Source organism: Talpa occidentalis, unplaced genomic scaffold (genome assembly GCF_014898055.3).
Source record: "Talpa occidentalis isolate TD23 unplaced genomic scaffold, MPIMG_talOcc4v2.1 talOcc4.17, whole genome shotgun sequence".
Lineage (NCBI taxonomy): Eukaryota > Metazoa > Chordata > Mammalia > Eulipotyphla > Talpidae > Talpa > Talpa occidentalis.
The window spans coordinates 50,381,181-50,408,983 of NW_023601754.1; the positions used below are offsets into that span (position 1 = coordinate 50,381,181).

A 27,803-nucleotide genomic window follows, 5' to 3' on the forward strand; every position below is an offset into this window, starting at 1 on the left:
CCCACGGGCGAGTCGGAGCGCTGGCCGAGCAGGGTGCGCTGTGTCTTTTCAGAGCTTGGTGACCTTCGGGGACGTGGCTGTGGACTTCTCCCGGGAGGAGTGGGAGTGGCTGAGCCCCGCGCAGAGGGGCCTGTACCGGAGGGTGATGCTGGAGAACTACCGGAACCTGGCGGCGCTGGGTGAGTGCCCCCGGCTCCTTGCCCATGCCCGCTGAGCTGACCCAGGAGCCCACCCCTCCATCAGCGCCTCCCGTGCCCGCTTCCTTCAGCCAAGGCGGCTGCAATTGCTGTCCAGGCAGCCCCTGGTGTGACCACGTCCTGTCTCTTCTTGCAAACTCAGGGCTCTGCGTTTCTAAGCCCGATGTGATCTCCTCCTTGGAACAGAGGAAAGAGCCCTGGACGGTGGAGAGAAAGATGACGCGAGGCTGGTGCCCAGGTGAGTGGGGTCAGGGGTGGGGGTGTCACTGCCCGTCGCTCCTCTGTCACCTCAAACACATGGTTCCTCAGGCTCTTCCTGTGGCCTGGGCCAGGCGGACAGCAGAGGCCTCCAGAACGTGGGCTTCCCACGGTCTCGCGTCCCCCTTGTCTGCTCCCCATCCTCTACAGGTTACCTCCTGGCGGTGACTCTGGGCGCCGCTCCTCACATTCCTGCTGTTGTCCCTTTGTTGTTCACACCCGTGCAGCCATCTCTGTCCTTTAAAGGCCGTGGCTGTGTCTGAGGTAGTGCTCACCGCCTTGCTCCTCCCTGATCGGATGCCCTGTCCATCCGCGTCCCCTGATGCTGACGCCCACAGGCATCAGCTTTGAGTAGGCCCCAGGGGTGGGCTGGCAAGGAGAGCACAAGGCGGCGAAGCGCTTGCCAGCCCTAGAGACGAGGCCTCTGCGTGTGAGTTGGATGGAGCAGATGCTCTGTCCATGCGTGAGCGCTGGGAGTGGAGACCTGAGGGGAAGAAAACTCATTCCCCTGAGCTGGGAGGCAGGACTAGAGCCGTCAGCAGAACCGCAGAGGCGGAGAAGAGGGCGGGGTGGGTGGGCCGGCCCGGCAGGCAGTGGCTGGGTCACTGACTCTCAGGAGGGAAGAACATGGACTCCGGCTTGCTAGAATGTTCTGCAGATGTGCGTGAGGTTATGCCGCTTGGGAACACAGAGCTTTCTACCACAGCGCTGTTTCTGGGCCGGCACATGGAGCTAGTGACACGGGCGTCAGGACAGGTCTCCTTGGGAAAGGAAAAGGCTGCCCTTCGTGGAGGGCTGAGAATCCTGCGAGGCCTCTTTGTTCCACTCACGCCTCACGGGGAATGTGTGTCGACAGGCCCAGCCTGGGCGCTCGAGTGACAGGCCAGCGACGTGTCACCGTGTGAGGGGAGGATGGTGTCTGAGCTCTGCAGCCGCCACCTGGGGAGGTGCGGGCGCCTGGCTGGTCTGAGTCAGCTGCTTTGCCTCTGCCGCTCCATCTCCGCACCGGCGCTCTGAGGTCAGACCTGAGCTTTTGTTAGTCAGCAGTGCCACGAGTAACACGACCTGGAAAGCGGGGGGAATGTATTTTGCTAAAATAATCAAACAGGATGGAGGGAGAGTCAGAGTGAGTTTCCCTCCAGCTGGCATAAGGCTCCCTCCTCCTCCGGGGGCTGTTCTGGTGACATTTTATCTGAGATTTAAGTTGGTGGGGGCCCTTTATCTCCTGATCTTCCGTCCATCTCTTTCCAGTCTGCGTCCACTGCTTATTCACTTTCCAGATACGAAAGCTCCCGTTGTGGTGTTGGGGTGCTAGCTCGGCCGATTTGGGATGTCAGGTTGGCTGGTCACACGGAAAGGCTGGCAGGACAGTTTGCTTTGTGGAGGATTCTAATTCACCTGGTTACCTTTTGGAGGTTTTCTCTGTACTGACATACAATAAAAGAGGAAATTTCTTGCTGTCTTTCAGACTTGAAGACCGTGCGGGAGACCAAGGAGCCACCACCGCAGAAGGGCTTCCGTGAGGAGACGTCACCCCCCGCAGAGATAATGGAGAGACTCCCACACTGCGGCCTGGAGTGCTCCCTGCTGGGGGGCGGCTGGGGTTATGACGCCCTGTTTGAGAGGTGGCCGGTAAGTCAGCAGGCGCTCTCTGGACGAGATAAAACCCTGAGGAAAGGCACCGCCGTGACCGTGGGGGCTTCCACTTGACTGCAGCACGTCTAAGAGACAGAGCGTTAAGCAAGGGGAAATCTCACCTGACACACCACAGGCAGCCCTGCACTGGTCTGCACTGGGTCCGTTGCCGTGTGGTGAGTGTGAGTCCCCCTGAGCAGGCCCCCAGCCCTTCTCCTCCGAGGGTGACGTGAGAGAAAACCCTGTAGCCTCCTTGAACGTGTGTTGAATATTAGATCATTCCAGCTGCCTGTAAGTTCATCCCTTCTACGAATTACAGCTTCTCCAGGCGGAGACAGTTCCTCTTCTCTCGCTTGTGTTTCCTCCTCAGACACACACATCCATCCAGGCCTGGTCACGATGGGGCCTGCAGAACCTAAGGGAGGACTCAGTGCAGTTGCGCGCTGGGTGGGCACAGTGTGGTTCCGTCCAGAAACCATGTCTGCACCATTTCAGGGCTTGGTGACCATCACGAGTCTGGCCGTGGACTTCTCCCAGCGGCTGGACCCAGCCCCGCGGAGTCCGTGTCGTCAGAGTGTGGTGTGGGATGCACGCAGTGACCTGGGGGCAGTCGGTAAGGACATGTCTCTCCCAAGTCTGAACCAGCCTGCAGGGGTGCCTGGTTTCCGTTCTTGGCTTTGGGTGGTGGGAGGGGCCCAGCCTTCTGGAGGGTAGAGCCTCGCCCCCGACTCCTAAGCACGAGCTCAGGTTCTCGACAGCTGACAGATGCCCGAACATCATCTCTGATGTCTTCTCTGCACGTCTCGGTTTCTTTGCTGAGTCTTCCTGTGAAAACAGTTTGTTTGTTTTTTTTAAAAAATTTATTTATTCATACAAGCACTGGGCACAGTCAGAAGCGCGGGAGGGTGAGAGAATTCACCAGAGCCAGAGCGGGGAGCAGAGCAGGCAGAAGGACCGAAGGACACTGCTGAGGGGAGCAGCAGGTGGCAGGAGAGGTCTGCGCGCCATGCGGGACCCTCCTCCTGTGGCCGGGGAGCAGCCAGGGGTCGAACCGGCGCCGCAGAGGCTGCGGGCAGCTTCACAACCCAGCGCTCCACCGCTGCGCCACCGGGGAGGCCCTGAAAACGCTTTTTAAAAGAAAAAAATCAAAATTCGAAATTAAGGAGCCACTTGCCACTTTAAGGATGCCCAGAGCGTGACGGAACCCTCTGCTTTCCCCCCCACAGGACGCTGTGTCTCCAAGCCAGCCACGGCCCCTTTGCTGGCGCGAGGGCGGGAAGCCTGGCTGCTGAGGAGAGAGCAGGCGGGAGGCCTGCCCCCAGGTGAGCGCGGGGTGGCGGGAGGGCTGGGTTCTCGCGGAGGGCTCTGGGACTCGCTTTCCCCATTCCCGCCGGCACAGGACGCGCTGCTGTGCAGGAGCTGGAGCTGGAGCTGAGCGTCCCTCGCGGAGGCCTGTGTTCTGTTGGCTGTTGATCCTCTCGCGGGTTTTTCCCTGAACAGGTTCATTCCCGTTTGTGCGGCGTAACAGATGCGAGGTCGTTCCCGTCACTTCGTTCTCTTTCACTCGTTCTCCTTTCTCCTCTCTCCTCCTTCCCACGTAGCCTGTCTTGTTGTGACGCTTTTAAGAGCCTGCTTTCCTCCTGAATGTCTGTCACGGAACATGCGCGTAAAATCCGGCTGTTTCAAAGTGCACAACTTAGGGCCTCCCTGGAGGCCTGGGGTGGAGTCTCAGCACTGTCACTACTGAGTTCAGTCCCCCACCAGGGAGCTGCCCGCAGGGCGCGGCAGACCTTTCCTGTCTCCCCGCTGCTCCCCTCAGCAGTGTGTTTCAGTGGCTCTGCCTGCTCTGCTCCCCGCTCTGTCTCTGGGGAGTCCTCTCACCCCCCACCTCTGGCCTGCACCCCTCTGGTATGCATAAATAAATAAACACAGTGCATAATGTAGGCGTAGGAAGTACATTCCCATCACGTGCAGCCGGCACCCGCCTCCACTTCCAAACCTTCTTCATCAGATCGAAGGAATCACCTTGTATTCCTTAATCAGCCCCTTTCTTTTTCTCCTGACCCCACCCGCTCCCCGTATGGTGGCCTCCACTGGGCACACGTTGGCAAGGGTCACCGTACAGAGCGTGCATGTGTGACCATCCCTGCTGATGGCTGGGTGGCCCTACTGTCCGCTGTGCCCCTTGTGGTGCATCCTCTCTGCGCTGGTGGACGCTGGATCCTCCTCTTGGCCGCCGCGCCTGGTGGTGCAGTGAACAGTGGCCAAGTCTTGGGGGTTGCGGCTGCTGGGTCATCTGGTGACCCCCGCTGGCACGGCACGGGCGTCTGGCCTCCTGCGTTCTCGCGGGCAACGGGCTGCAGGCTGGTGGCGGCCCATCCTCCTGGTACTCCGTTGACTTGGTGCAGCTACAGCCTTTGTGGGTGGGCAGGGGCAGCACACGCGTGTGGCCTGCAGCTCTCCAGGAACAGCAGGGGCGTGTCTCTCCCGAGCGTGGTGGCCGTTCCTGCATTTCTCTGTGGAGTGTCCGTCCGGTCCTGTTGTCTGTTCTTTGAATCCGAGTCTTTTTGTTGTTGAGTGAACAGAGCGCTTTCTGTTTTCTTGAAATTGGAACTTTATTGCAAATATGATCCACAACTGTCTTTCCCTTTCTGTGTCTTGTCGTTTTCGTTGATAATAGCGTTCCTTGATATAGAATAGTTTCTAATTTGATAAAGTCCAGTTTATTCTTTCTTTTGTTGCTCATACTTTTGTCATATCTGAGAATCCATTGCCAGGTCAAAGGTCATGTCTTTTCTTATAAGAGTTTTAGCTTTTACACTTGGGTCTTTGACCCACTTTGAGTCAACTTCTGTTGTGTGGTATGAGGTGAGTACAGTTCCTCAGTTCCTCTTTTTTTTTTTTTTTAAAGTTTTTTTTTCATTTACGCATACAAGAGCTGGGGTGCAGGCCAGAGGTGTGGGGGGTGAGAAGATTCACCAGAGACAGAGTGGGGAGCAGAACAGGTGAATTAGCTGAGATCCACTGCTGAGGGGAGCAGCGGGGAGACAGGAGAGGTCTGCTGTGCCATGAGGTAGCTCCCTGGCCTGGGATTGAACTCAGGCCTCAGTGGCTGGAGATAGCTTGACAGCACTAAGACTTAACCCCTGCGCCATCAGGGAGGCCCCTGCAGTTCCTCCTTTTGCATGTGATAGCCAGTTGTCCTGGCATCATGAATTGAAGAGACTCTTCTTACCCCACTGAATGGTCTTGGCGCCATTGTTGAAAATCAGTAGGCCACAGAGGTGTGGGTTTGTTTCTGGACTCTCAGTCCTTTGATACATGTACGTGTGTGTGTGTTTGTGTTTGTTTATTCCCTTCATGCTGCTCTCTCACCATTTCGATCGCTGTGGCATTGTGGTAGGTTTCGTCATCGGGAAGTGTAGTCCTTCAACGTTCCTCTTCCAGATTGCTTTGGCTAGTAGGGGATCCTTGTGATGTCATGTCAATTTTTGGTTCAACTTTCCTATTTCTGGAGAAAAGTCCCCTGACAGTAATGCGATGCTGGATTGAATCTAGCAATCACTGGGGGCTCTTAGCATTGTAATTAATGTTAAGTCTCACTGTCCATGAATACTTAGGTCTTCATAATCCCATTCAGCACTAGTTGTAGTTTTCAGTGTATAATCCTTGGGTGACTTTATTTCTAAGTAATTTTTCATTTATTGCTGTTTTTCCTGGAATTGTTTTCATAATTTCCTTTTCTGAATGTTCATATTTAGTGTATAGAAATAATCTGATATTTGTGTGTTGTTTATATCCTATAGTTTTGCTAAATTAATTTATTGGCTCTGATATTTTCTGGTGGATTCTTGTAGGATTTTCTTTGTATGGAATCATGTCTTCTCAAGTAGAGTTTTACTTTTATATTTGAATGCCTTTCTTTCTCTTTCTCATTGTGCTTGCTGGAACTTCCAGTGTGGTGGTGAATGGACATGAAAGCAGGCACCCTCCTCGTCCCTGGCAGAGGGAAAGCTTGCAGTGTTTCAGATGTCTTTTTTTTTTTTTTTTTAAAGATTTATTTATTTATTTATACATATAAGCACTGGATACAGTCAGAAGCGCGGGAGGGTGAGAGAATTCACCAGAGCCAGAGCGGGGAGCAGAGCAGGCAGAAGGACCGAAGGACACTGCTGAGGGGAGCAGCGGGCGGCAGGAGAGGTCTGCTCACCATGGGGGACCCTCCTCCGGTGGCCGGGGAGCAGCCGGGGATCGAACCGGCTGCAGAGGCTGCAGGCAGCTTCGCAACCCAGCGCTCAACCGCTGCGCCACCAGGGAGGCCCTGGGGTTGTTTTCTTAATTTTCTTTTTATTTATTTAAAAAATTTTTTTTAAAGATTTAGTTATTTATTTATACAAGCACTGGGTACAGTCAGAAGCACGGGAGGGTGAGAGAATTCACCAGAGCCAGAGCAGGGAGCAGAGCAGGCAGGTGGACCGAAATAAACTGCTGAGGAGAGCAGCGAGCGGCAGGAGAGGTCTGCGCGCCATGTGGGACCCTCCTCCGGTGGCCGGGGAGCAGCCGGGGATCAAACCGGCGCTGCAGAGGCCGCGGGCAGCTTCGCAACCCAGCGCTCAACCGCTGCGCCACCGGGGAAGCCCTTCAGATGTCTTTTAAAAAAACAAGGTTTTCACTCTTTTCCCAGCCCTGTGAGTCTCCGAGTCGTCTCCCCGGTAGCAGTTTCATCTGTGCGTGTCTATCTTATCTAGTCTACACTGAGAGAAAACCATTTGTGCTCAAAGTATTATGAAAAGTCTCTTCGAGATGAGAAATGCACTGCAGTGTCTGATCTTAAGAAGGGTCCAGAGCTGAAGAGTGAATTTTGTCCCTAGGTGGAAGCAGGCAGGTAAATATAAAATTGATTTTCTGTGACCTGCTCAGCTTCAGTCATCAGCTGGCAATGTAGCATTTATCGAAATTTTCAGGTAAGATTAATAGAAACGCCACTTTCTGGTTGTAGGGCTATATGTGCATATGTATAAACTGTCAGGTAATTTTAATGAATGTTATTAAAACTTTGTCTTTTTGGTGCTTTGGCAAGTTTCTCAGAGCAACTTTGGTTGGTGTGATGAGTGCTGTGGCACGTGAAGACAGAGAGTTAAGGCGACGAGTGGGCAAGGCTATGATTCTAGGTGGTGTGACCGAGGAATGCTCCCTGCTCACACTCTCTGATATGTACTGATGTCACACGTATTTCACTTTTTTCTATTTGTCTCTCCTAGGTCCCTGAAAGAAAATGAATTGTCTGTGGGGTGTCTTCTTTTTTTTATATTTATTTTTTATGCATACAAGATCTGGGGTACAGGCCAGAGGTGTAGGGGTGGTGAGAGGATTCACCAGAGACAGAGTGGGGAACAGAACAGGCAGATCTACTGAAATCCACTGCTGAGGGGAGCAGTGGGGAGACAGGAGAGGTCTGCTGCGCCATGTGGGTAGCTCCCCGGCCGGCCATCTAACTGTTGCTACAGTGGCTGCTGACAGCCTCATAGTGCTGCATCTTAACCCCTTGCATCATCAGGGAGGCCCAGTCTGTGGGTTCTTCTTATATGTATTGTGTGTTTAAATGTCATGGCTCTTAGAGGCACATGATTTATGTGATTTCATTATACGGTTAAACTCACCAGATAGTGAATTCTGTTTCAGTTTTCCATTTAGCAGGCTCCTTTTTCTCTAGTGCACAGTAAGTGAAATATTTCTTTTCTTGGTATCTTTCAGACCCACAATCGGTGCATGAGACCCAAGAACTCTGCCCAAAGCAGGATTCGTTTGCTGACGTGGTAATGGGCAGAACTGCAAACACTGAGCTGACGTGTTCCACTTTCAGAGAAAATTGGGAATCTGTGGGCGTGTTTGACCAGAAGCTGGTAGGTCAGGGCACCCAGTTCAGGCCAGAGACGGTCACTCACAGCACACCCCTCTCCAAGGACGGAGGGCGCATGCACAGCAAGCCCGCCAGGTGGCTGCGCCTGGGCAGCTCAGAAGAGAGAGCTCACAGTCGGGAGTCCCTGAAGAAAAACTTCCCCCCGAATTCGGTGGCAATAAAACACACGGGTCTCTATGCTGGAAAAAAACTTTTCAAATGTAACGAATGTAAGAAGACTTTTACTCAGAGCTCCTCCCTGACTGTTCATCAAAGAATCCACACCGGGGAGAAGCCCTACAAGTGTGGCGAGTGCGGGAAGGCCTTCAGCGATGGCTCGTCGTTTGCGCGCCATCAGCGATGCCACACGGGAAAGAAGCCGTATGAGTGCGTGGAGTGTGGCAAGGCCTTCATCCAGAACACGTCCCTCATCCGCCACTGGCGCTACTACCACACCGGGGAGAAGCCCTTTGATTGCATCGACTGCGGGAAAGCCTTCAGCGACCACATCGGGCTGAACCAACACAGGAGAATTCACACTGGGGAGAAACCCTACAAATGTGACGTGTGCGACAAATCCTTCAGGTATGGCTCGTCCCTCACTGTGCACCAGAGGATTCACACTGGAGAAAAACCTTACGAATGCGAGGTCTGCAGGAAAGCCTTCAGCCACCACGCCTCCCTCACGCAGCATCAGAGAGTGCACTCGGGGGAGAAGCCGTTCCAGTGTCAGGAGTGCGGGAAGGCCTTCCGGCAGAACATACATCTTGCCAGTCACCTGAGGATCCACACTGGAGAGAAGCCCTTTGCGTGTGCGCAGTGTGGGAAGTCCTTCAGCATCAGCTCCCAGCTGGCCACGCACCAGCGCATCCACACGGGCGAGAAGCCCTACGCGTGCAAGGTGTGCGGCAAAGCCTTCACCCAGAAGGCTCACCTCGCGCAGCACCAGAAGACGCACACGGGCGAGAAGCCGTACGAGTGTAAGGAGTGCGGGAAGGCCTTCAGCCAGACCACACACCTCGCCCAGCACCAGCGGGTGCACACCGGGGAGAAGCCCTACAAGTGCGCCGAGTGCGGGAAGGCCTTTGGTGATAACTCCTCCTGCAGCCAGCACCAGAGGCTGCACACCGGCCAGAGACCCTACGAGTGCCTCGAGTGCGGGAAGGCCTTCAAGACCAAGTCGTCCCTCATCTGTCACCGGCGAAGCCACACCGGGGAGAAGCCTTACGAGTGCGGCGCGTGTGGCAAAGCCTTCAGCCACCGCCAGTCGCTGAGCGTCCACCAGAGAATTCACTCTGGAAAGAAGCCGTACGAGTGCAAGGAGTGCAGGAAGACCTTCGTCCAGATCGGGCACCTCAACCAGCACAAGCGCGTGCACACGGGAGAGCGCGCCTACGGCTGCAGGCGAAGCAGGAAGGGCTTCAGGCAGCCCGTGCTCTTTGCGCACCCGAGGACCCACAGCGCGGAGGCCTCCGCGTCCGGCCCCGCCGCTCCACTCCCCAGGTTCCTCTGGAGTCCATCTTCACTCGCGTCGCCCTAGTCTCAGCCACGCCCGTCGCTCCCCCAGACTGCCCCAGCCGTGAAAACTGCCTTCTGCCCTCGATTTTGTCCCCCGTGAGGCGGAGTGACTTTCAGTGTAAATGTAATTCGCTCCTCATGTAAAATGTGGGCTGAGATCCTTTAAACGGGTTAATCCTAATTTTTTAAAAAACCTGGGACACGGACAAGGCACGCTAGTCAACGCTGAGTAAAAATGGCGCCCAGGACAAGGCTTGACGAGACGAGAGTTCGGGTCGGCAGCAGGAGCTGAAGGTGGTCCCCGAGCCGCTGCCTGTCTTGGTATAACGTGCCTCCTGATGTCACGTGGTGTTGAGGCATCTGCCTGCGGCGAGGCCCAGTCGGTGCGAGGGCTCAGCTGCACGCCTGACAGCAGCCTAGGAAGGGTGGGGGGCACGTGGATGGATGAGTCCTCCTGGAACAAGGGAGCCGCAACCATCAGAAGCTGCAGGGTGTGCGCGCAGAGCTGGCGCTGCTGGCGTTTCATAGCAGGACTGGACAGTTGGCCAGGAGGTGGTTGATTCAAAGTCCCCTGGTTACGCGTGAATTCTAGTAACGTCTAGGGAGCCATGGTCCCTGAGGTGACTGACTGAAGGTCGGGCTCAGAAATCCAATGCACGGCCAGAGTCCCGCTCGCGGGCCTTGGTGGCCTGTGACCTCACGAACAGGGGAAAAGAATGACGTCCCGTGGCCGCACAAAATGGTGGAGAAGGACGCGTCGGTGTCGGTGGGAAAGCCTGGTGGGCTCCCGGGCGCACTCGTGTGTTCCACGTTGCCTGCGGCGGCTCTCTCATCCTGGGCAGAGCTGCGTGGCCCCGACCGCACAGAGCGTGTGGCCGGCGAGGCCGCGGGTGTTTCCGCCCGAGCCCTTGGGGCAGACGTCTGCAGCCCGTGCGCTCGCGCAGAACACACGAAAGGTGCGCTCCCTTGCCCGCGCGGGGGCTGCAACTCCCGTCCAGGACAAGCCGCAGGTGAACGATGAGCGGTGGAAGGGGGTCACTGCACGGTGTCGAGGGAGGCGTTTCCCCCGGATAAAACTCAGCAAGGGGCGGGGGGAGCGTCGGCCACGGGCACTCCCCGGCAGGACTTGCTGCCACGGTTGGTTTGACACGATGGGAAGCCCTTTTGGCAGGCAGACCGGTGCAGCCTTAGTCCCTCGCGTGTGAGGCCAGGCGCCTTCCAAGGGCAGCGGGTTTCCTTCTGGGAGGGAGCACGGGGTGGACGGTCACCCATGCTCCGAAGACGAGCCAGAAAACACGGGAGGCGCGCTTGCCCGCAGAGAAGTGCGGTGCCGGGGCATGCGCTGTGCTGTGGAGGGGCCGCGGGAGGGGGACCCTTGCTAGCTGGACGTGGGGTCCCGGGAGACGCGTTGGGAGAGCCAGTGGTGTCGGCGCACCGCCCCTTGTTGGCAGGCTCGTCCCCCCACACGGGCGGCCGTCTGGGGTGTCTGGGAACAAAGTGCCCTGACACCCGCGGAACAGCCAGAGACCGCGGCCATGCCCGACAGGCGCCAGGGTCGAAGGCTTCAGGTGAGTCAAGAAGACGGTGACGTTTTGGAGCCTCCTTCATCTCAAAAGGGCGAGTTAGACTTTGCCTCAGTGGCTCAGCAGAGTGGGGCGGCGCCGGGGACGGGGGAGGACCGGCGCCTCCGCCAGCAAGCCTGCTGTCTCCTGCCTCCCCCAGCCAGCCCAGTGTGCGCGCCTTCCAGAACCAGCTCTTGACCCGGAGGTTTTATCCTGTTGGGGGAAGCAGATGTCAGTCACGTTAACCGCATCGTGGTTTCAGTTACGACAAGCGGGATGGCCGCGTCCTGCGGGCGGGCCCATTAAACCGTGGCCGCTCAGTACCGCGGTGTCCGGTCACTGGAGGGCAGGCCGGGCGCTGCTGGGGTTGCCAACGCGCACTGAATATGAGCCGCGCAGCCGCGCGCGTGTGCCATGAGCGTGCCTCATACGGTGGGAACGACCCTCGCTGTAGGTTGGTGTCTGGGGCGATGTCCACGGGGCGCGCGTGGCACAGCGGGTGTGCTCTTGTCTTGTGTGCGCCCCGGCTCCTGGTGGGCTGCGCTGGCCTGCCTTCCGCCTGGCCTGGGGAGCCGCTGTCCCCACTCTTGCTCTTTGTGCTTTGACGGGGACACAGGCGCTGGACCCGGGGACCAGCGTCCGGCTGTGTGTGGCCGCGCCAGGTGTCTTTCCATCGTGTCCGTGTCCACCGCGCGGGCCCTGGTTGCACCGGCCGTTCAGTCTTCGGGTTGTGGCTCCGGGGCTGGCCGCCTCCCTGCAGTGCTGCGTCTCTGCCTGCGCTCCGAGCCATTAAACCAGTTCCTGCTTTCCCACGCCCTTGTCTGGTGCACTTCTTTCAGGTAAATCTCAGCTCTAATTTCAGGTCATCTTTTGTTGTCCGCCAGAGAAACCTAATCAGTGTAGAAGCTGCCACTAGAGAATGATGAGACCTTGGAACAGAGTATGAAGGGTCATTTTTTAAATTATTTTTTAAGATTTTATTTATTTTTATACAAGAACCGGGGTACAGGCCAGATGTGCGGGAGGGTGAGAGGATTCACCAGAGAGAGTGGGGAACAGATCCACTGAGACGCACTGCTGAGGGGAGCAGCGGGGAGACAGGAGAGGTCTCTAGTTTCATAGCGCGGAGGCCGGAATTCCGGCGTTTTAAAGTGCTGGGCCGCGTCATGTCTTTTATGCCCTCACTGGCCTCTGCAAGGCCCCTGCCGGATGTGCGGGCGCCCTGGGATGCTCCCCGCGCTCCCGCAGGTCCAGGTGAGCGTGGTGCTGCGGGGCCCAGTACGGCCGGGAGCTCGGCTGCAGCAAAATGGTCCCAAAAGCGCCCGCAGGCGCGGCTGTCCCGGCCCCCGAGGGGTCGCGGTTCAGTCACTGCCTGGCCTGGGAGCCGCCTGGGGTGTCTTAGGTAAGCGCGCCATGGCCGGCCGGGCTCCAGCCGCGGGGCCTGGTCGCTGCAAGGGAGGCTGGGCGGCCCCGAGTGGCCGCGACGCCGGGCGCCCCACAGCCGCCTTGCGGGACGCGGCCCGGGCGGCTCGGGCGGGCCAAGGGCGCAGCGGCCCCGCGGGCTCCGTGGTGGCCCGGGCCCCGCGGGCCCCCGTGTCTGCGCCCTGGACTGGCCGCGGGGCGGCGGCCGCCGGGAAGGGGCGTCCCCGCGGGCCTTGCTCGAGCAGGGGGGCCAGGGGCCAGGGCGAGTGGGCAGTGGCGCCGGGACCCGGCAGGCGGGCGCCGGGGCGCACATCGGGCGAACCCCGAGCTTCACCGCCGGCCCCGCCCCGCCCAGGAGGCCCCGCCACGCAGGCCCCGCCCAGGAGGCCCCGCCCTGGCCCTCTGACCACGCCCAGGAAGCCACGCCCCCTAGAGGCCCCGCCCCTGGTCCAGCGCGCCTGCGCGCTCCGCCCAGTAGTCTGCCCGCCCATCTGCGCCTGCGTACTTTGTGCCCGCGACGGCTCTCAGAGCCCTCGGGGCGCGGCTCGCTTCCCGCAGGCGGCCTGTGCTTCCGCGCGGGTTGCGCTCTCTCGGCGGCTCCGTTCCCTCCGGGCGGGCCGAGGGCGGCGGGAGCCACGCTGAGCCCGGCAGCCTCGTCGCCCGACTCCGCCGGCTCCCCGCCGGTGGGGACTACATTTCCCAGCGGCCCCTGCGGCGGGCGGGCTGCGCACTTCCGGCGGCGACTCGGGGCGGGCTGCACACTTCCGGCGGGGCCGCGGGCGCGCGGCGGGGCCGGCGGGATCGGAGACGCGGGTGAGCTCGCGGCGGCCGGCGCGGAGGACCTGGGGGTGCCCCCGCGCGCCCGAGTGCTGAGGGAGGTCTGGGGGCGCGGTCGGCGGCCGAGCGTGCGGCCCCGGGAGGGCCCTTGCCTTGCCGGCGTCGCCGATCCCGCCCCCTCCCCTTCCCCGGTCCTCTGGGGTCCCCAGTCCGGGACGACACTCCCGCTAGGACGCGACCTCGGGGTGCCCCGCTGCTCCCCAGGGAGGACCCCAAGATGGAGCGTTTCCCTGGCCCATGTGTCACTGGGGTGGCCCCGGGGGAGAGGGAGACTCAATCTCATCCGAATGTGCTGAGGGATCCCAGACTCGCTGTGGCCTCTTACCCGAGTCTCTGAATGAGACTCCCTGCTGGCCTGGGGCTAGTCTCGGGCTGTCACCACCACTGCCTGAGTTCGATCCCCGGCCAGGGAGTGACCCACAGAGCGCAGCAGACCTCTCCTGTCTCACCCGCTGCTCCCCTCAGCAGTGCATTTCAGTCAGTCTGCCTGTTCTGTTCCCCACTCTGTCTCTGGGGAGTCGTCTCACCCTCCCACGCCTCTGGCCTGTACCCCTGTTCTTGCATAAATAAATTAAAAAAAAAAAAGAGACTCCACAGAGACAGCGGGGAACAGAACAGGCAGACTGACTGAAATGCACTGCTGAGGGGAGCAGCGGGGAGATAGGAGAGGTCTGCTCTGCCATGTCAGTATCTCCCTGGCCTGCCAGGATCGAATCCGCACTGCAGAGGCTGCAGTGGCTGAACCACTGCAGTGGCTCAACCTGCTGCGCCACTGGGGACACCCATAGTCTTTAAAAGGAAAAACAAGAAGGAAAACGTTTCCATACCTCACTCCTCCACCCCACTTCTCCCCACACCAGTAACAAGGAAGGGGCTAGGGAGAAGCTCTTGCATCGCTATAGGTTTTCCTCTGTGTGGGGTAACAATGACCGGTGCTCACAGTCTTCCTGTGTGCCAGCCATGGTCCTGAGGCCATTCAAGATGTCACCAACCAACCTACCAACACTGAGAAGCAGGAACTTATCTCCCTTTTACAGGGGAGGACAAGGAATCCTTCTGGGCGAGGAGCCAGGCCGACTCTAGAGTCCTCCTCTGTGCTGTTCTCATGTCATCCCCTCAGCAACTGGGTAAGGTACGTGACCTTCGCCTCTTCTCAGGGTTGAAGAAACCCACTCTGCATGACTTCAGTAATTTCAGTAGTTCAGATCCCGAAACCTCCACCGAACACAGTTCACTTTCTCATGGAAAAGGAATGACAGTATTACATGTTTACAAAACTGACAGGATGAGGTGAGATCACACCTGTGAAGCACTCATGTGGACCCTGCCACATAGCAAGTGCTCAGCGTTTGTACTTATTATACTATAATAATAATATTTTGAGAAAACAGTGGAGCTTAGAGGAAAGAAACTGGATTGAAATTGAATATTTGTATCCTTTCCAGATCCAGAAAACCTGGGTCAGAGCAGAAAGGACCTCAAAATATAGTTTGTCACAAAATAAAATAGCCACCTGGGTCTTTGGATGCAGGTCATTAATTTGCAAGTCACATGGCCTCAGTTGTAACAAAAATAATGCCTCTCTCTGGGATAGATGGCTTTTTCCCAGGAAGTTGCCTCATTCTGACTGGTTAGTTGCACAGAGGGCATATTTTCTATTGTATTCTTGTGTCTGCTTGAGTAAATAACTTGGGTGGTTGAGTCAGGTAGATGTTGGTGACTGGGTTCCATTAATCAGCTGTGTGAATAGAGCAAAAGACTTCACTTCTCAAGAATGGGCACAGTGTTCTCTATTTTCATTGAAAATTGTGAAAGTTAAGTCAAGGCTATTAATACATGCAGCACGCCTAGTGCATCTCTGTTGTTAATGAATGGGTGACTTTGAGAGAGAGGTTTTGTGCTTCTTTGAAAACCCCAGCTACAAATTACACATCTCCCACCCAGTGCCTGGACTATGAGGGGAGGGTACAGTGGATCTGGGGGAATTAAACAGGGAACTGAAGGGGAGGATTAAATTTCTAGGATCTGATTTTTTTTTTAAAAAGATTTATTTATTGGGCCTCCCCTGGAGGTGCAGCGGTTGAGCGCTGGGCTGCGAGGCTGCCCACAGCCCCTGCAGCGCCGGTTTGTTCCCCGGCTGCCGGCGAGGGTCCCACAAAAAAAAAAAAAATTATGCGTACAAGAGCTGGGGTATAGGCCAGAGTTGTGGGGGGTGACAGGATTCACCAGAGACAGAATGGGGAGCAGAACAGGTGGATCCACTGAAATACACTGCTGAGGGGAGCAGCCGGGAGACAGGAGAGGTCTGCTGTGCCGTGTGGGTCACCTCCCTGGCTGGGATCGAACTCATGCTGCAGTGGCTGGCCATAGTTTGATAGTGCTGAGACTTAACCCCTGCGCCACCAGGGAGCCCCTAGGTTATGATGATTAAAACTACTCAGTAACTCAACACTTTCTCCTCTCCCAGCACTGCCTTCTCTGGATAAAACCCTTCTCCAAATGAGGAGCCGCAAAGAGGTGGTGACAGGAATTGAACCTCTAAAAGCCATGCCCCCGGTGAGTTAGTATTCTTTTTCTTCTCCCTGAAATAGTCTTTATTTTCAAGATTTAGTAGTTTGTTGCTGAAAATTCACTACTTTAAAGCTCCACCCTGTGACGTGGATCTGTTTCCTCCCTTTTGAATGATGGGTGAGGATAGATTGAAAAAGCTGAGTGCCCTCTTGAAGCTTCAGCTTCTTGCTACTCAGTGTTTATTCTTCATTAAGAAATGATCTAGGGGGCCTCCCCTGGTGGCACAAGGGGTTAAGTCTCAGCACTGTGAAGCTGTCAGCAGCCACTGCAGCACGAGTTCCATCCCCGACCAGGGAGCTACCCACATGGCGCAGCAGACCTCTCCTGCCTCCCCGCTGCTCCCCTCAGCAGTGGATTTCAGTGGCTCCCCCTGTTCTGCTCCTCACTCTGTCTCTGGTAAATCATCTCACCCCCGCACCTCTGGCCTGCACCCCTGTTCTTGAATGCATAAATAAATAAAATAAATCTTAAAAGAAAAAAAGAGGGCCTCCCCTGGTGGCATAGCGGTTGAGCGCTGGGCTGCGAGGCTGCCCGCAGCCTCTGCAGCACCAAAAAAAAAAAAAAAGAAATGATCTAGGGGGCCTCCCCAGTGGCACAGCGGGTTGAGCACAGCACTGTGAAGCTGTCCACAGACTCTGCAGTGCAGGTTTGATCCCGGCCGGCCAGGGAGAAACCCACATGGCGCAGCAGACCTCTCCTGCCTCGCCCACTGCTCTCCTGAGCTGTCTCTTTGGTCTCTCCCACTCTCTCTGGTGAATCCTCTCATCCACCCGCACCTCTGATCTCTACCCCAGGTCTTGTATAAATAAATCTTTAAAAAGAAAGAAAGAAAGACATGATGTAGGCTGAACTTTTCCATGTGCTTGGTGTTTTTCATACACACCTGACAACATGGAAATGTAGTCCTTAGAGAAAACTTGAGAGCCGCTCTTGCTAGTCACGAAGTTCCAGTCCTGGCTTGCAAAAAACTTATACTACGTTGGAGAGTAGAAAGGCAGCGACTGTGTGCTTATATAAAGTGACAGATGGTGCAGGTGGTGAGCAGCGGGGAAGGGCCATTAGTTCCCCATGTAGGTTGAGTGGATGATAAAACTGCCCCTTCCTGTAAAGGTCTCTGATGGACTGCGCGATCTGACAAGAGGATTGCTCTTTATTTTAGCTCTTTGCCTCCTTGGTGAGAGATCCTTTTGTGCATGATAAAACCTGCACGATCATACTTATTGCCGGATGGAGGAGGGGTCAGGAGGGTTTCATTGAGGAAGTGAAACAATTGCTGAGTTACTTCTTGAAAGAAGTGGAGGAGATTTCAGGCCTGGGTAGCATTTTGGTCAGAATACGAAAGTTTCCTCTCCTTACATGACTGCAGAGCCGTGAGCATCTTAAGATGCCAGGGAACGTTCTACATTCTTTTGTCTGTTTAGGGTGATAACATAATTGCTGTACTCAACCCCTTGTTTTCCAAAGAGAAGTTGTTGCCAATGTCTTTTTTTTTTCTTCAAAGGTTTATTTATTTATGCATACAAGTACAAGTATTTATGTATACAATTTATTTCTGCATACAAGTACAGTCCAGAGGTGTGTAGGGGGAGTGAGAGGATTGACCAGAGACAGAGTGGGGAACAGAACAGGCGGATCTACTGAAATCCACTGCTGAGGGAGACAGGAGAGGTCTGCTGCGCCATGTGGGCAGCTCCATGGCTGGGGATCAAACTTGCGCTGCAGAGGCTGCGGACAGCTTCATAGGTTGCGTCCTAACCCCTTGGGCCACCAGGGAGGCCCCCAATGTTTTTAGTTAATAAGGCTGCAATGATCATCATTGTGGTTGAGTTTTTGCCTTCCTGTCTCATTATTTTCTTTGACTACGTTCCTAGTTTTTTCATTCCCTGTGGATTGTTACTCAATCCTAACTCTGCTCTAGGACATTCATACTTTTACTATTTATATGACTAACAGTGGAAGCTTAAGAGCTATAATTCATGTTCTGATTAGAGAAAACTAGTGACCAGCAAACTAGTTATTGTAAGAAATTACCAAATTTGATTCATACACATAAATAACTGAACAAGTAAAAAACAACTTAGAATAGCTAAATTTTTTATTTTATAGCAAAGACACAATGAGCAGTTGTCAAAGCAAAACACCTTTGCTGTCGGATAGAACGCCATCAGGCCTGCGCTGTCATTGGAACTTGATTTTTAGAACTTTTAAACATTCTAAGTAGACGCATTATTGTCTGTCAGAGAAACATTCCGTGCGTGGCCGAGAGTGACAGAACGGTCAATAACATGGACTCTAGAGCCAGGCCGCCTGGTACAAATTCTGTGTGGCTCTGTGTATTTGTGTCATTCAGGATGCAGTGACGTTTGCAGATGTGGCCATAGACTTCTCCCGGGATGAGTGGCAAGGGCTGACTCTCGCGCAGAGAACGCTGTATAAGACGGTGATGCTGGACAACTACAGGAACCTGGTTTCCATGGGTAAGAGTTTCCTTTTCAGTCTGCCTTCCCTAGGTTCTCTCCCGAGGCAGCTTTTCAGGCTTTTACCTGCCGCGTCCCTCTTCTCTCACTGCTGCTTAACAGGGTCATGGTCTGGAATGCCCCCAGCACAGCCCATTTTCTTTTCTTTCCTTTCAGGTCTTTGCATTTCTAAACCAGATGTGATCTCCTTCTTGGAGCGAGGTCAAGAGCCCTGGACCACGAAAGGAAAGATGTGCCCAGGTCAGTGCAGGCTAACTAGAGCTGGGGGGACTCGACTGCAGATATTTCTTCCTTGTGATGCTTTTTGGAAAGACGCCTCTCATAATCCCTCCCTATTTGAAACTTGTTCTGGCACCATTTCTTGAATAGTTCTTCTCTTCCTCGCTGGTATGAGGTACCACTTTTATCTTGGTTGGTGGCCTCCAAGTCCGTGGTCTTTTTCTGAACTCTGTCCCACTGATGTCTGCCTAGGTCTGCTCAAGTATCTTACTGTTTTAAGCATCCCTGGCTTTCAGTATTTTTCACTTCTCTAGACAAATTTGTATTTAGTTTTTTGAACTAGTTAAAATATTTTTTTTCCTTACACAGCAATTTTATCAGATCGACAACTGTTGCAGCTACAGTCCTCCCTCTGCTTTTAATTATTTTTCCTTTTTTCTTGTTTTGTAATTTATGTCTTTTTTGTCTTTCCCCTTCAAGTCCTCCCACACCTTGAGTTGAAAAGGTTTTTAGTTCTGTAAGTTGACACATTTATCTTGCTATATAGCTTTAAATTTGCATTTCAAAATTCATCTACTTATATGAAGTACAAATAAAACCCCAAAACTGAAAAAAGACAAAACCAGAATTCCTCCTCTTGGAATTTAAGATATGCTTTTTATTTATTTATTTATTTATTTATTTATTTATTTATTTTTTAAACGTTTATTTATTGATTGATTGATACATACATATAAGCACTGGGTACAGTCAGAAGCGCGGGAGGGCGAGAGAATTCACCAGAGCCAGAGTGGGGAGCAGAGCAGGCAGAAGGACCGAAGTACACTGCTGAGGGGAGCAGCGGGCGGCAGGAGAGGTCCGCGCGCCATGTGGGACCCTCCTCCGGTGGCCGGGGAGCAGCCGGGAATCGAACCATTGCTGCAGAGGCTGAGGGCAGCTTCGCAACCCAGCGCTCAACCGCTGCGCCACTGGGGAGGCCCTATTTATTTATTTTTTTTAAGATTTATTTATTTATTTATACAAGCACTGGGTACAGTCAGAAGCGCGGGAGGGTGAGAGAATTCACCAGAGCCAGAGCGGGGAGCAGAGCAGGCAGAAGGACCGAAGTCCACTGCTAAGGGGAGCAGCGGGCGGCAGGAGAGGTCTGCACGCCATGTGGGACCCTCCTCCGGTGGCCGGGGAGCAGCCGGGGATTGAACCGATGCTGCAGAGGCCGCGGGCAGCTTCGCAACCCAGCGCTCAACTGCTGCGCCACCTGGGAGGCCCAAGATATGCTTTTTAGATTCCCATAGGAAAGGTGAAAACAATTAGTGTACTAATGTTTCCTGTGTCCGTATGATGTGTGGCGGTGGGATGAAAGAGGGTTAGTCGGAGTCCATGTGCAGAACAATGAGAAGCCTAGCAGGACTATAGCACGAAGGTGCAGCCCAGCCCAGGGGCCATCTCATTTTTATTTAGAATCAGAAAATAAAAAGATGAAAGAAGCAAGCTGGAAATGGGGAATGCCTGTGTGTGGAGGACACGTCACCAGCGGCCCCAGCCACGGTTGGGAAATGCCAGAAAGTCAAGGAAAGTCTCAGTGTTTTTGCTCCTTTCTGCACACGCTGTTTTCACCATGTAGAGATCCTCACCCCAGGACTTTTATCCTCAGAGGCTCCTTGTCAATTTTCCCTGATTCTGCACTGAGGGGCACAGAATAGTCAAAGCAAAGAATAATCAAGGCAAAGACAGAATAGTTGAGGCTCACGTTAATCCAGGTTCCCGCACTTACCACCTCTGTCTTCCATCGTCTCGTCTCTATTGTACCCATTGGGATTTGGGAAGTTTATGTTCTTCAAATTTATTTATTTGTAGTTTTTTCCTTCCTTTCTAGAGAGCTCTTTATCTAGTTTAGAAAACTAGGTAAGTGCCTATAGATGCAGGGCCTCCCTGGGGGCGCAGGAGTTAAGTCTCAGCTCCGTGAAGCTATCCACTGCAGCACGAGTCCGATCCCCTGGCTGGCCATGGAGCTGACCCACATGGTGCAGTAGACCTCTCCTGTCTCCCCGCTACTCTCCTCAGCAGTGTATTTTTTTAGTCTGCCTGTTCTGTTCCCCACTCTGTCTCTGGTGAATCCTCTCTCTCTCACACACACACCCCCTGCACCTCTGGCCTGCACCCCAGCTTTTGTATGCACAAATAAATAAAATAAATCTTATAAAAAAAAAGTGAGTGACAATTCTTTAAAAAAAAAAGTCTAGATACATGTTGCAGGGAAATGAACCTCTAGTGAGATGCTTACAGGTTATTTGGAGACATGTTGTGTGGCCTTTTCCTGCTTTCGTTTCTCAGTTTCAATGAGAGACTTGTTAGAGGTCATTTACAGTCCTAATGATACACAGTAGTAAATATGAAATAAAAAAAATTAAGCATCCACTTCAAAGTATTAGAATTAGAACAAAATTAATCTAAGGAAAAACTATATGAGTTATGTATAGTGATTTATACTTTTAGAGATAAAAGTAGGAGTAAATGAATTTTAGGAAATAGTTCTAATAAAAGTAAGTACTTCTTTAGAAAGCAAGCAAAATATATGAGCTGCCAGGACACGGCAGAGAAAACACTAAAAAGCAAATAAAGGTGACTTACCACACTGTATATAAAAGAATCATGACTTTTCCTCAACTTTATGTAAATAATTTGAAAACCTGCATGAAATGGCTGTCTGAGGAGAATATAAATTACACTTGACAGCAGAAGAGAGAGAAAATTTAAGCAGACCAGTTACCATAGAAGAAATACAGAAAATTACCTAAAAACTGCCTCCCCCAAGAAAAGAAGCACCATCCCCAAATAGTTCCACAAATAAATTTGATAGAACCTTTAAGGAAAAATATCTCCAATATTGTTCCAATATTGAACAAAAAGAACTTTTAAAGAATGTGTTTATGAAGGAGCCTAACATTTGCTACCAAAATAGCACCCGAAAAGGAAGTTACAGACACATCGCAAAACAAAAACCTTCATAGAAAGCCACGTGGTAGTATTATTACAGCCAAGGAGGGTTTGTTTCAGAAATGCACGGTTGACTGCCTAGGTTTAAGAACTGTCAAAAATATCTTTCTTTTTCTGCTTTGGATCTGTTTGAGTCACATGGTTTCATTTTGTAAATTTCCATTTTTTCTAACACTGATAATGGAAGTACTCGTCTTGCTATTATCTTTCAGACTTGGAGCATGTACAGATACCCAAAGAATTCACTCCAAAGCAGGACGATTCTGAAGAAAAATTATCCCAGGCTGTGATAAGGAGAAGACTTGGAAGCTGTGACCTGGAATGTTCTGCATTAGCGGAAAATTGGAATTGTGAAGCCCTGTTTGAGAGGGAGTTGGTAAGCCAGAGGGCACACTTTAGGCAAGAAACAATCACTCATCTAGATACCCTGATTGACAAATTAGACAACTCTAACGAATCTGGGAGAGCTTTCCATCTGAATACGTTGTCTTCTACAAAACAGGCATTTCCCATGGCAGTGCGAGTATATGACGTGGACACAGACAAGGAAAGCTTGAGAGCACATTCCTTTGTAGAGAAACACAAGTACATGTGTGGAGAGAAGAGACTTTTGAAATGTAACGACTGTGAGAAAACGTTCAGCAAGATCTCGACGCTTACTCTTCACCAGAGAATTCACACTGGAGAGAAACCCTACGAGTGCACCGAGTGCGGGAAAGCCTTTAGCCAGAGTGCCCACCTCGCCCAACACCAGAGAACGCACACAGGAGAAAAGCCCTTCGAATGTACTGAGTGCGGGAAGGCCTTCAGCCAGAATGCTCATCTTATTCAACACCAGCGAGTTCATACTGGGGAGAAGCCTTACCAGTGTAAGCAGTGTCGCAAAGCCTTCAGCCAGCTTGCACACCTCGCCCAGCACCAGCGCGTTCACACTGGAGAGAAGCCCTACGAATGTACTGAATGTGGGAAGGCCTTCAGCGACTGTTCATCCCTAGCTCACCATCGAAGGATTCACACCGGGAAAAGACCCTATGAATGTATCGACTGCGGGAAGGCCTTCAGGCAGAATGCTTCTCTCATACGTCATCGGAGGTACTATCACACCGGAGAGAAGCCCTTTGACTGCATCGACTGCGGGAAGGCCTTCACTGACCACATAGGACTTATTCAACATAAGCGAATTCACACTGGAGAGAGACCGTACCAGTGTGACGTGTGCGGGAAGGCTTTTAGTCACGGCTCATCCCTGACCGTCCACCAGAGAACTCACACAGGAGAGAAGCCTTACGAATGTACGATCTGCAGGAAGGCCTTTAGCCACCGTGGCTCACTTACTCTTCATCAGAGAGTTCACACGGGAGAGAAACCCTACGAATGTAGGGAGTGTGGGAAAGCTTTTCGGCAGAGCACACACCTTGCTCACCATCAAAGAGTTCATACCGGGGAGAAGCCCTACGAGTGTAAGGAGTGCAGCAAAGCCTTCAGCCAGAACGCACACCTGGCGCAGCATCAGAAAATACATACTGGAGAGAAACCTTACGAATGTAACGAGTGCGGGAAAGCCTTCAGTCAAATTGCACACCTTGTTCAACACCAGAGAGTCCATACAGGTGAGAAGCCTTACGAGTGTATCGACTGTGGGAAGGCCTTCAGCGACGGCTCCTACCTTGTTCACCACCAGAGACTGCACACTGGGAAAAGGCCTTATGAATGTCTGGAGTGTGGGAAGGCATTTAGACAGAGGGCCTCCCTGATTTGTCACCAAAGGTGTCACACAGGCGAGAAACCTTACGAATGTAATGTTTGTGGGAAAGCCTTTAGCCATCGTAAATCCCTCACGCTACATCAAAGAATTCATACCGGGGAGAAACCTTACGAGTGCAAGGAGTGTAGCAAAGCCTTCAGCCAAATCGCCCATCTGACGCTACACAAGAGAATTCATACTGGAGAAAGGCCCTACGAGTGTAGACAGTGTGGAAAAGCCTTCAGGCAGAGTGTACACCTTGCTCATCACCAGCGAGTTCATACTGCAGAGTCGTCTGTGATTATTGCTTCCTCCTCACCTCCACGCCACCAGGTCCTGTAGATTCAGGACTCTTAAGTAGCTTCTAGAAGCCATCCAGTCCATTTCCCATCATCATAGTCCAGGTCATCACCATTTCATTGGGATGTTGTAATCATTTTCCCTCCTACTCTTTTCAGGTGTATTTTTAACACTAGCCATTTCAATTTTTTAAAAATAAAAATAAATATTCATGTTACTTTCCCATTTCAAACGCTTGAAGAACGTATTAGGTAATGCTGTTAAAGGGCTTAGCACACAATCCTCGGCATATGATTGGTGCCAATAAGGTAAAGCTATGGCTGCAGATAAAATGAAGCAGTGAGTCAAGACGAAGAAACCTCCGGTGGTGTAGCCGACAGAGGCTTTCTGACTCTCCTGTGAGGTGGGAAAGAAGAACAGACTTCGAACGGAAAGTGTGGGCCTTCCCACAAAGATTCTGTGATGTAGCAAGGTATCCGGTGACTCGACACTCTTAGACTCTGAGGACATGTAGCGTTACTGATGAGGAACTTCTTGCCTGGTGCTTACAGGTGAAAAGAGGTCGGTTCGAACAAAAGCATTTGGTAGACTGGAGGGTTGGCCAAGGGAGAAGATGAACAACAGACAAAAATTAGGCTAGATAACTGGCAGATTTATAAACATGAAAAAAAAGGCAAAGGGTAGTTAATGGACACTTCTGCTTGTGAAAAAGCACCACAGACAATCCCTGTGGAACATTGTTCTCGAGCATAAAATAGAGTCAAACTGCACCATCTTGTTTCATGAAGCTGATAAGATCACCTCTGAAACAGGAAAACTGCAGTCAGCTCACGAATGTAGACTTCAATACTGAAAATGGAGTAAGTGGGAAGTTAGGTGTGTCTTTGCATAGAAAGAACAATCTGGTGAAGATAAATCTCCCCCCAGATGTAAATTCCTGAGCATTCCCATAAAAATGCCACAATTTCTTAGTAGAGAAGCTGATTCTGACCCTCCATAGAGCAGTGGTGTAACAAGGAATGCGGTGCCACAGTGGGCGTGCGAAGCTCACCCAGTTAACATTTCCTGAGCATTTACTAATGTGCCAGGGACTGTTTTAGATGCTGGGGATGGAGCAGGATGTCAAGTGAACAAAAGCTGTTGCTCCCGCGGGTCTTGTGGAAGGACAGACTGGGGCGGGATGAGGTGTAACCTGCGCTGGGCTGAGAAATGCTCTAAAGAGGCAGCCCGGGAGCCCCGGGAAGGGCTCCCTACCCTCAGGGCATGTGGCGCTAGAGGCAGGGAGTGAGACCGGAGGTAGGGCCAGTCATCAGGCACAGAAGGTAGGAGACAGTCTTGATCCTGCTGAGGTAGCTAGTCAAGATGCTGTGGATGTGGCAGGACGGTCAAGCTGCTGGTTCAGCAAGGGCCACGGGGGTTCTAGCAATAGTGATTTAAAGGGTAGTGGGGATTTTGTTAGTTCTGCTGTTTGGAGATTGGTAACAGTCTCACTGAGAGAATTCATGTACCGCCCAATTCACCCATTTGAAGACTGCAGCTGAGTGTGTTTTAGTTTTTTCAGAGGCGCGCAGCCATCACCACAGTTCATTTTAGAACATTTTCATCACCGTGAGAGAAATCCCTGGCCTTGAGCAGGTACGCCACCCCTGGAAGAGACCCGTTACCCGGGGTACCCAAGGCCCAACTGCTGCTCAGGGAAGGGAGCTCTTTCCTAAAGGTCACTGGCTGCTGGAAAATGGAGCTTTGGGGACTCGTCTGATGACAGAGGCCTAGAAACTAGGGAATAGGAGATCTTTGCAGAGCATGTGGAGCCTTTGGGGCTCCTCTTATGTGTGATAGAAAGCATTTTACATTGCAGCGTGGGTTGCTCAAATGCCATTGGGACACAACTCTCCGGAAAGACCGAGACCTACACCTTGCACACTGTGAAACAATGGAGGTCTATATCTAAAATATTAAAAGATGAAAGAAAACCTATTTCCGTCCTGTTGGTGTAAGGTACGCATCACCCAGGAGTAGACTTTAGACTCATTGACATTTATAGGCAAGTGAGACACTGAAAGAAAATTTGCAACGAATGTAACAAAGAGCCACAACCCCTCATAATTCTAGCACTATTACCAGTCGGTGACACCTGCAGCGCACTGCGAATGGGCAAAGCTGATGACCAACTCGAAGAAGAGGAAACAAAGCAGTTAGAACTACCCAGTAGCACTAGTAATCCAGGAAAAGCTAGATTTGGAAATGATGTGTCTACTTTTACCAGTAGATTAATTTTTAGATCATAGAGGAGTGATCCGATCCAATTTTGGTGCTATCCAGTGTGTAGAAAATGACCGTTCCATTGCCCGTCATAGAAACTGCTGTGTGCGTCCACCACTGAAATTAGTATCCCTGAGAGCCCAGAGTGTGCAAAGGTGGGTGAGTGTATATGGCCACAAAAAAAAAAATTTTTTTTAAACAGAAACTATTAGGGTAATGGGTCTGTGGGGAAGTTAAGGATGGTGTGTTCATTCAGGAAAGTTCTGTGCAGCTGTGGGACAAAGAACTCTGTGTAGCTAAAGGAGAATGTTGTCAGACCTGTATTCTAGGATAAAGTCAGTCATTGTAATACCGAAAATAAAGCCTAAAATAGCCTATTATTTTCCTCTGCCTGCTTTTCCGGGTTTTGGCTACATCATTTCTGCTTTGACAACTGGCCGTACTTACTCTAGCCCATGGGGTTCTGTCGGCACTATACAGCCTAATGCTCTTGGGGTTTGAAAGGCCCTCGGGGCTGTCCTCAGCAGCTCCCAGAAGGCGTGATGGGCTTTTGGTTGCCGTATTTGGAGTCACCCAGTTTTTTAATGTCCTAAGGTAATTCTTCAAACTGCCACTACCCTTCCAAGGCTGCATTTTTGGCTTCTGTTGCTCATTTTACTTGCAATTAAGGAAATGTAGCCAATGCCGAATTTGGTAGGAAATAGAATCTTTGACATTTTTGAGGTATAAGAGATTGAGTTTAGGCGAGAAAGGGCAAGTGAGACGCCTCTTCATTTTCTGAATGTACGACGACGTGACTGGGCAAACGCCCAGGGGCATTGCTGGGAGGTGACCAGCGCTCCAGGGCCCGGATGACCGCGGGCGGAGGGAGGGAACGCCAGGTCCAGGGTGTGTGTGAGGCTCTCACCGCTCTGGGAGTTAGAACTCAGAGCTGGAAATTCGAGCATTGGGGCCAGAATTGTTCACGGAAAAATATGTGCGGCTGTTGAAAGAATTTTACACTGAAGCCACTGGTTAAGGCTCGCGGGGGAAGGCGGTGTGAGGACACAGTACGGCGAGGGCGCCCCAGACCCCCGCTCTGTGGGCACCGCGGACCTGTCACCCCAGAACCCGAGGACCTAAACTGTTGCCGGAGCTGCCCAGCAGGGGCCTCAGTCATGGCAGCCTGAGCTAACACAGGCCATGTAATTTATTGTCTGAACTGGACGTCTTTGACCGCGAAAGAGGGACTGAGCAGGCCCTGGGCATCAGTGTTGAGGGGCTCTCCGAGGTGAAGTGGGGTGTGGTGAGACTTCTGGAGGAGTAGAAATGGAGTAAGAAACCCCCCGCCAGCATCGTAACTACTGGAAAGGGGATGTCTGAGAGCGTTCAAAGTTGTGCACTCGCACCCCAAAGCTCCAACCCCCTGTGGTAAGTCGTGTCAGATCTTGGGGACCGGCGCGCTGCTGTGCGGCGTGCGAGGGGAGCGGGGTGGGCGCGTTCTCAGGCAGCGAGCCTCGCCCTCGGGCTGCCCCCCTGGCTGTCGCAGAATGGGGTGAAGCTTCAGACTCGAGCGAGGAGTCCGCTGTGTCCGCCGCCGTCCGCGTTCCCAGCGGGCCCCGCCAGGCCCTCGGTTTGCGCTTCTGAGGCGGGAAGCGCGATTCTCCTCTCCAGACACCGGGGGCCGCCTCGTCGCCCGGACGCCCGTCCGCGCCCCGCCCGCGCCCGCGCGCCCCGGCCCCAGCTGGCGGCCCGCGGGGCGGCGGCCCGGGCCTTGGGGGGCTGCAGAGAGACTCGGGCTGGGGCCCGGCGCGCGCACACGGGGCCGTCTCTTCAAGACGCCCCTGGCGGCCCAGACAGCTGGGGGGACGGCGCCCCCTCGCGCCCCCGGTGTCGCCCGTGCCCTGGGGGGGCGCCTGCGGGTCACCC

At 53.1% G+C, this 27,803-nt stretch overlaps 1 protein-coding gene across 5 annotated transcripts; it reads left to right on the plus strand.

Moving 5' to 3' along the window:
- The first annotated feature begins 106 nt into the window (after nucleotides 1-106).
- On the plus strand, nucleotides 107-26,922 carry LOC119249764 (zinc finger protein 470-like). Of its 5 annotated transcripts, XM_054697394.1 has the most exons (8): nucleotides 107-179; nucleotides 340-435; nucleotides 1,924-2,087; nucleotides 2,586-2,703; nucleotides 3,317-3,412; nucleotides 7,845-9,361; nucleotides 22,260-22,681; nucleotides 22,853-26,916. In XM_054697394.1, exons 1-8 carry the CDS (start codon nucleotides 146-148, stop codon nucleotides 23,673-23,675), a joined length of 3,270 nt encoding a protein of 1,089 aa, XP_054553369.1. In that variant the 5' UTR covers nucleotides 107-145; the 3' UTR covers nucleotides 23,676-26,916. The 5 variants fall into 5 exon arrangements, with proteins under 5 accessions (XP_054553369.1, XP_037373130.1, XP_054553368.1 ...); XM_037517234.2 differs by lacking the exons at nucleotides 107-179; nucleotides 340-435; nucleotides 1,924-2,087; ... (1 more) ...; nucleotides 3,317-3,412; nucleotides 7,845-9,361 and adding exons at nucleotides 14,421-14,460; nucleotides 15,796-15,884; nucleotides 18,250-18,376; nucleotides 18,533-18,616; nucleotides 21,802-21,965 and having other exon boundaries at nucleotides 22,092-26,922; XM_037517233.2 differs by lacking the exons at nucleotides 107-179; nucleotides 340-435; nucleotides 1,924-2,087; ... (1 more) ...; nucleotides 3,317-3,412; nucleotides 7,845-9,361 and adding exons at nucleotides 13,272-13,304; nucleotides 14,366-14,460; nucleotides 18,250-18,376; nucleotides 18,533-18,616 and having other exon boundaries at nucleotides 21,802-26,922.
- The last annotated feature ends 881 nt before the right edge of the window (nucleotides 26,923-27,803 follow it).

Excerpts from the sequence above, each read along its gene's own strand:
- LOC119249764 (XM_054697394.1), top strand. The coding sequence starts at position 146 with ATGCTGGAGAACTACCGGAACCTGGCGGCGCTGG. Across the intron at positions 2,088-2,585 it reads CCCTGTTTGAGAGGTGGCCG|GGCTTGGTGACCATCACGAG; the intron begins GTAAGTCAGCAG and ends GCACCATTTCAG. Across the intron at positions 9,362-22,259 it reads ACCTCAACCAGCACAAGCGC|AGAATTCACACTGGAGAGAA; the intron begins GTGCACACGGGA and ends ACTCTTCACCAG.